Source organism: Eublepharis macularius, chromosome 15, assembly GCF_028583425.1.
Source record: "Eublepharis macularius isolate TG4126 chromosome 15, MPM_Emac_v1.0, whole genome shotgun sequence".
NCBI lineage: Eukaryota > Metazoa > Chordata > Lepidosauria > Squamata > Eublepharidae > Eublepharis > Eublepharis macularius.
In genome coordinates, this window is record NC_072804.1 from 44,540,947 (window position 1) to 44,549,277 (window position 8,331).

General features: G+C 42.9%; 1 protein-coding gene across 1 annotated transcript in view; it reads right to left on the reverse strand.

Annotated features, from left to right (window-relative positions):
* RLF (RLF zinc finger) overlaps positions 1-4,304 on the reverse strand; it is a 30,698-nt gene extending 26,394 nt beyond the window's left edge. The window contains exon 1 of the mRNA XM_054999615.1: positions 4,144-4,304. Within this exon, the coding sequence (XP_054855590.1) occupies positions 4,144-4,296 (153 nt within the window). The 5' untranslated portion in view covers positions 4,297-4,304. The remainder of the gene's footprint in view (positions 1-4,143) is intronic.
* Between the last annotated feature and the right edge of the window lie 4,027 nt (positions 4,305-8,331).

Genomic DNA, 8,331 nt, shown 5'->3' on the forward strand with positions numbered 1-8,331 from the left:
GCCATCCCCACATTTTGCGGTACTGACAATAAGGAACAAAACCAACCGAGCAATAAATCTCCTGAACTATGCAGGGCAAAATAATAATGGATCCTGTGAACGCAAAGCATCTACTTGAAAAAAAGATGCTTGCTGCAACACTGCACGACCCACTCTTCTGGCCTTGCTTGCATTCAATTTGCATCTGCTGTGGATGGGCAATTTCGTTGTGTACTATTTATTTTATTTACATTATTTATAGGCCACCTTCTCACTAAGACTCAAGTCAGATTCCACAGTGTAAACCAATATGATCAGTTACTCAATACGCAGGTTGGGTTCTTAAATGGTGTCAAAGCAGAGGTGTGATAAGAAGAGTGAAAGCCTTGAACAGTAATTCAGAAAAGACATGTACATCTGCTACCAGAAGTTTTCCTAAGACTGCAAAAACAGTACGCTTACATTCCAAGATGTATTTTGAAAAGTTTTCCATGGAGCATAATACCCCGAGGAACTTAACACAAAGATGAACAAGTCTAGTCTTCAATTTCAACTTAAGGAAGCATCTCCTGAACACCAAGTCAATTTGAAAGTGATTTGGGAGCTTATTTATTTATATGTTATTTATAGTCTGAACGTCTCACTGAAATTCAAGGCAGATTACACAAAGATGCCTCAACGTTTTATCCAGAAATGCAAGAACTCTGCCACTGAGAAATCCACACACGAAAGCTAAAGCTAAAACTATGTTCTGAAGCAAAACTTGCCTAACGCTTTTTTTTAAAAAGGACAACAAAAATGGATCCAAACAAGCTCCCCTTGCCAATGGGACAACAACACAATGCCATCTCTACGGTTTAATCCTACTTAATCGAGTATTTTAAGCCTTCACACAGAATGGCTACAATAAATTGAATGCTTCATATTTTTGTATGGATCAAAGCAGCTTCCAGAACTGGGGCCTCTGAGATGTTATCAACACATTTGGTGAACCCAAGCTGACTACACAACTGAAGAACACACCTCTTGTGAGAAGAACACATAACCATCTTTCCTCGCCCATGCCCCAGCCTCTCTTGCTGTTATCAATGGTTCTTCTGACCTGCTTGGAAAATGAACAACATCTTGCCTCTCGAAACTGGTGGTATCTGCAGCTTCTCCAACCAATTCCAGCCTCTGTGAATAACCATCTTGCACCTCTGATACGCGTGGGGGCAAATGGGACTTGGCTGCCTACTGGAGTCCTTTGTAGAGTTCATGTCAATACAGCAGTCAATGAACACTGTTCAGGTTACTGTCTACTAGGAAGTCCTTCTAAAAATAATCTTAATAGAACTGGACATTAGCTTATTCCTTCTCTGTGCTAGTTTGGCATTTACTTTGATCACAAAATGTTATTACTGCCAAAAGATAACACATACACTTCAATGCATGAATCTATCCAGAACACACAGTCCTTTCCAAGCCCATACCCTTCTCCTTCCCCATCAAGTATCGAATTCCGGAAATAAGTACAAAAAAAGTTCTGTTTTTAGAGACAGCACGGATGGCCAAAAAGACAAACACGTGGCTTCTAGATCAAATCAAGCCTGAATTCTCCCTAGAAGTCAAAAATGACAAAACTGAGGCTACTGTACTTTGATCACATCTTGAGAAGACAAGCCTTGCTGGAAAAGACAAGAGTGTTAAGAAAAGTGAAAGGCAGTAGGAAAAGAGGAAGACCCAACATGAGATGGACTGACTCCATAAAGGAAGCCACCCACCTTCAGTTTGCAAGACCTGGGCAAGGCTGTCAGTGGTAGAAGTTTTGGAGGTTCTTAATCCACAGCGTCACCATAAGTCAGAAGTAACTTGGTGGGATATAGCTCACACTGCTACTACATAAAAGGGAAGCCAAACTGACTGTGGTATGTTAAATTATGTTTTCGTTTATAACAAAGATAATGTATGTAAATAAAATGTTACTCAATGTAAAGTTTTCAGCATAAATAAAATGTTACTCATTGTAATGTTTTCAGCATTGTCCTGGTTTACCATTTCCTATATCAACCTTCCTGCGAAGAGCTCAGGGTGTCATACCCAGACCTATCCTCCAGCATTTTATCCCACTCCAAGACCATCTGGTGAACTTCATAACAGAGCAGAGATTTCGACCCCCAGGTCTCCCTAGATGTAGTCCAGCACACTATTAAATCACACAGGCTCTCCCTAGCACCATCTGCAGTATACAAGCCAGTATCAGAAAGAGAAAATCCCATTTTCAAACAAAAGAGATAAAACCTTTCTGTCCAAGAAACCACTACTAATCAAAGACCACGTCAGTTTCTACACCTCAGAAAAACAAAACAAAATTCTTGTGGCGCCTTAAAGACTAATGTGCATAGGGCCATAAAGTTTCCTTAGAATAAGTCCTGCTAATTTTAAAGGGGCCACAAAGTTCTTATTTTTGCAGCAACATACTAATACTTTTGACTAATACACACTTCCTGGAAGTTAAGGACCACTGAAACCAGGGGATTTATTTTTTAGTCAACACACACAAAGCAATTACAGCTTCTCTTCTGGAAAACACACTGGTCTCAAGTTCACTAAATTTTACGCTACCATAGATCTGTCAGTCTTTAGTTTGCCACAGAACTCCTTGTGAGTAAAACTGAAAGACAACACCAGTCTCCCCAAGAGTATACACAACCCTACAGACACCTTGCAAAGCCCCAAAGACAGCAAGAGCCAAGTCAAAGCATATTAAGTTAAGTAGACAGACATATTCTCAACCAGTTCTGGAGAAAAGAAAAATATATACATCCATTCTGAATTTCTGAGGGTGGGCTAGATCTCAACAGCAAAGTATCTGCTTTGTACACAGAAGGCCCCAAGTTCTATCTCCAGTTAAAAGGAACAGCTAGCAAGTAATGCTCTAAACCTCTGACAGAGACCCTGGAGAGCTACTGCCGGTCAGAATAGACAACAATGGTCTTGATGGTGCTTCAAGGACTATAGTAGAGCTTGATGCATTCAACACCCATGTGCTCAGCATTTCTTTTGGGGAGTGGGCTGTGGCTCAGTGCTGTCTACTTTGCACACAGCGTGTTTCCAGGTCCAATCCCCACCACCACCCGTTAAAAGGAAAAGAAGGAAAGAAATTTGAAAGACCTGTCTCTGAGAACTTGGGAGAGCAGCTGCCAGTCAGAGTAGACAATGGTTGAACAGTCAGACCATAAGGGAACGTTACAAGTCCAATGCTCCTCCTGGGTATGTGCCTATGGCTCAGCAGTGGGCCATCTACTTTGCCCTGAGGCTGTCCCAGGTTTGATCCCCAATGGTGGAAAATGTGAAAGGTCCCTCTGACCCAGTAGAGCCACTGCCGGACAGAGCTGGCAATTCTTACAACAGCCAGACACGGTACAAGGGAACTGCAAGAGTCTAATGTCTGTTCTGGAGAATCAGCAACAGAACTTCTGCTTCTGCTGTCCCAGATTCGATCTCTGACAGAAGTAATGCAAAAGGCCTCTGCCCCAGGCCCCGAGAGAGCTGCTGCCAGACAGAGCAGGCAACCCTGATTTTGACAGGCCCACCTTCTGAAACAGTGTTGCGCATTCCCAAGGTGCAAAGTCCAACAGGGAAGAGGCTGGGTCCCCCCCATCATAAGTCACAGATCACCCCTCAACCTCCCACCCACAACCACAACACGCTACAGGGCCACAGCAGGTGGCGACACACCAAACATGTTGGGCAAGGAACACACATGCGAAAAAGGGGATGTGGCTGGGCCACTGTAAAAAAGCCATATTCTGGGGTTGCCAGCTCTAGCTTGGGACATTCCTGGAGACTGGGGGGCGGAGCCTGGAGAGGGCGGGGTTTGAGAAAGGGAGGGGACTCAGTGGGGGATAAAGCCACACAGCCCACCCTCCAGAGCTGCCATCTTCTCCAGGGGAGCTGATCTCTGCGGCCTGGAGATCGGTTGGGATTCCGGGAGGTCTCCAGCCACTCCCTGGAGATTGGCAGCCCCCGGAGGGCGCCGCCTTCTCGCACTCGCGCCCCACCGCCGCCGCCCTCGCCGGCGCTCCCCATCGCGGCCGCCCTGCCGTCCCTCCCTCGCTCCCCCCAGCGACGGCCCCTTCCCCGCCTCCGCCCCCGCCGGGCCCGCCCCGCCAGCCGCCTCACCTGGCAGAAGCCCCGGCAGTAGGCGCCCGAGGCGGCCTCCGAGGGGCCCTGCTCGCTCAGCTCGGCCTGCAGCTGCCAGAGGCGGGCGCGGAGGCCGGCGGCCGGGCACTGCATCTCCTGCGGCAGGGCCGCGTCAGCCTCGGCGTCCGCCATCTGCACCCGGCCCCACCGCGCGTAGGCAACCCCCTCACGTGACCCGCTGACCGCATCGGCCGAGGACAGCCCCACGTGACCGCGCCAGGCCACGCCCCCTCTCTCCCCTCCGGCGCTCCGATTGGCCGACGGCGGGGATGACGCGATCCGATCGCGCTGAGGGCGGGTTGAAGGGGGGACCTGGGGGAACGAGAGAGGGTGTTCTATAATTCTTGTTTAAGCGTCCTCTCCAATGACCCCTTCCGCTTCCGCCCCAGCAAAGGGGGCGGGGCCTGGCTTATTGAGGGGGAGGGAGCTCGTGGTGTGATGCTGCGGCGAGGTGGACGAATGCGATCCTCCACATGCCTTCTTCGTTAGAACTGACAGGGCAGTCTTAAAAAGAGTTAAGGCAGCCTCAGCCCATTGAAAGCAATGGGCATAGAAAGGCTTAACTCTTCTTGGGATTGCACAAAAGGGATGATAAAAGACTTCTTGTTGGGGAGGTTGTAATATCTAAGAAATCATAAGGACATGTTTAATTGTATTTACTTGCTTCGAAATAGGTGTGTAGCAAATTTTAAAAAGTATGTATTTGTTCATCCCAAATATGTATATAGTGAATGATAGCTATATAGCTATATACACGTGTATGTACATGTACATAACATTATATAGGTTTGCCATAAGTCGGAGGAGACTTGACGGCACATAACACACACAACATTATATTATAATTTTTGTATTATAATTTTATGTATTTGAAACGTGGAAAAACAATTAAGTGTATAACTGAGAGTTGCCTCAAGCAGAACTCTGAAGTGGCAGTATTCTAAATAAATAAAATAAATAAAATTTTGAAATATGTATGTAGCAAATAACAAAAGCATGTATTTGTTTGTCCAAAATATGTATATAATGAATGATAGATGCATGCATATAATATTGTTCATGTATTTGAAATGTGACAAAATCATTAAATAATAACAACTGCACATATATACCACTCTTCTAACAAATTAGTTCCCTACTCAGAATAGTAAACAAAGTCAGTGTATAAACACCTGAAGAAGCAGTATTCTAAAGCAAGCAAACAAACAAATACATTTTAAAATATATGTGTAGCAAATAATTAAAAGCCTGTGTTTGTTTGTCCAAAATATGTATAAAATGAATGCTAAACATGCACACATAATATTATTTATGTATTTGAAATGTGGCAAAATAATTAGCCCATGTACTTAAATGTATAATTGGAACATGCCTTGAGCAGGACTCCGAAGAGACAGTATTAGAAATAATTTTTAAAAATATTTAAAACACATATACAGTGAATAATACATGTGTGTATATTTTCATTACTTGTTTTCATATATGTATATAGCAAATAAATATTTTAACGTACCACTTTAAAATATGTATATAGCAAATGATACCCACATCCAATTTTATTTTTTGACACACACACACACACACACACATAATTCTGTTATATTCTTTCTATATATTGCTTCTCTTCTCAGACAACAGGTATCACGCAAAGCAATTTCCATTAAAAAAAGAAAATCATTCCATTCCATTAAAAAAAAGATAGAGAAAATCGTTGCATCAACAAAATACACAGAATAACAAAAAACAAATAACAATGAAACAGCAGTGAATCCCCCAAGTCCTTTTTAAACAATTCAACTTGGCAGAATTTTCTGAACATAGACCAAGATGGAGTTGACTGAAGAATGGTAAAATGAATATTTTACCAATGGACCACTTTAAAACCATTCTCTCATCCCCTGGTGCTGGGACTACCAGCAGCTCCTGCTGTGACGGCATCGTGCTCTCAAAGGGTCGTACTGGATGTGTCTCCAATGAGTAATCATTTTGCCTGTTAGTTATATATGTTGGAAAATAAGGAAAGACACACAATAGTCACCTGTACAATATTATCCTTGCACAGTTTTTTAAGCCTTTGATTTTCCTATGTTCCTTTCCTGTTTCTAATATCTAATGTTGAATTACAACAATTCTTTGTTGTTTCTTTAGATGCTTGTTTCTGCTTCTTTTTGGCAATTTCATGTTGCCTTTTTCTTCAAAGAAGTGGGTCTGCAGAAGCTTACACTGGAATATGCTACAAGACTCCAGGTTATTTTTTTCTCTGCAATGTAGTTTTATATTCTTATGTCTTCACAACAGCTTATGATGTAACAATAGGCAGTGGATTGGCCTGCGACTGTTCTAAAGTCCGTGCCATTGCTTTCCCCTTTTGCATGTAACAATTTAGAGATAATTGTAGCAGCGATTTAAGGCTCACTGGCAGAGCCCACCTTTGGCACGTAGAAGCTTTCCAAGAGGCTATGAAGATAGGGGAGGCTGGTAAAGCGCAAAGACCCCAGAGAAATGCTGCCCATCAGAGAAAAGAATTTCAGTTTATTTGCTTTCAGTATACACTGCACTTCCAATAGCTCAGGGCAGTTTACAATAAACTGAAAACACAACGGCACACAATGTTATAGTTAAAAAGTGCTGAAGGGGGTGGATCACGGGTCCAACTTCCTCCAAAATGCTCAGGGAGGCGTACAGAATTGTCACAGAGTGTGCCAGTTAAGCTTCATGGAAGTGGGGTGCAGCTCATGCAAGTTTTTGCCACCATAAATCTTTTGAAAGCACCTCACAATTCTTTCAGCTTTGTGGTGAAACGTGGGGACTCCTCGTTGAATTTATCCCCAAATGTAACTCGACTGCTCCACCTAGAGCTGAGAGACAATATGACATGTGTTTTACTTTGGAGGGAATTTTTCTACAAACTGTATGGACTCTTCCCAACTATATTTCTTTACAAATCCTTCATTTATTCATGTTACAAATAGAGGGCTAACTATGAGGTCATCAGCCTTCAAAATATGCCCATGGCTTCAGTCAGCCATTTTGCCTGTAATGCAGACATAGCTGCCATGGTATGTGATACTTTACCCATTCTCCCAAAGGTACTGGCCCAGGAAGATGAGCAATCAATCACTCTTACCTGAGCAAGATTTCCAGTTTGGTTGTGTTCAGTGACACAAGGGATTTGAACTTGGGTCTTCCAAATCCTAGTCTGAAGCTGTAACCACTACATCACACTGTCTCTAGGTTGGTCCATCTAGAAGGGCCCAGCTCTGCTTAGGAAGCATTCTACTGCCCTTGTGCTGTTTAGACCAGTTTCTTGTATCCTCTGGAGGATATTTGATATTGCTGATATACCGTTTTTGGAGTTTACTAGAATGCATATGTATCTGTGAGGATATTAGCTTTGCTTGATTGACAGAACTGTTTAGAAGTGGTTTCTTTATTTCGATATTTGTACCCTTCTTTTCTTGCAAATGGAGAGCCAAAATGACTTAAAACAACATTCTCTCCTCTTTTGTTTTCTCTTCACAACAATCCTGTGGAGTAGGTTAGGTGAAAACTAGCAAATTGTAATAATCTTACACTATGAAATCTGCCTTGAGTCTCAGTGAGAAAGGCAGACTATAAATGACATAAATAAATAAAAAGTTGCCTAGCTGTGTGGCTAATTTGCTTATGATTTTCTCCATCTAAGCCTTCAGTCATGAGTGATATTTATTTTATTTACGTTATTTGTAGTCCGTCTTTCCCACTGGGACTCAAGGCATATTGTGCAGTGTAAGTCAATATGATCAACAGCTGGGACATTCAATAGACAATACAATTGGGGATGCAAATACAACATTTGTAGAAATTTGAAAGCAAGCAGCTATCTGATATAGAGCTGAAATGAAGCATAAGTAATTAAACATGACATATTAAACAGTGCAAAAAATGCCCAGGAACATACTTACAACAATGTGTGTGTGTGTGTGTGTGTGTGTGTGTGTGTGTGTGTGTGTGTGTGTGTGTGTGTGTGTGATGTGCTGTCAAGTCGCCTCCAACCTATGGCGGCCTTACAAAGGAAAGACCTTCAAAATGTCCTATCATTAACAGACTTGCTCAGATCTTGGATCCAGAGGAATTAGCCGTGTTAGTCTGTAGTCACAAATCTGTAATCTAACGAAGAGAGCTGTG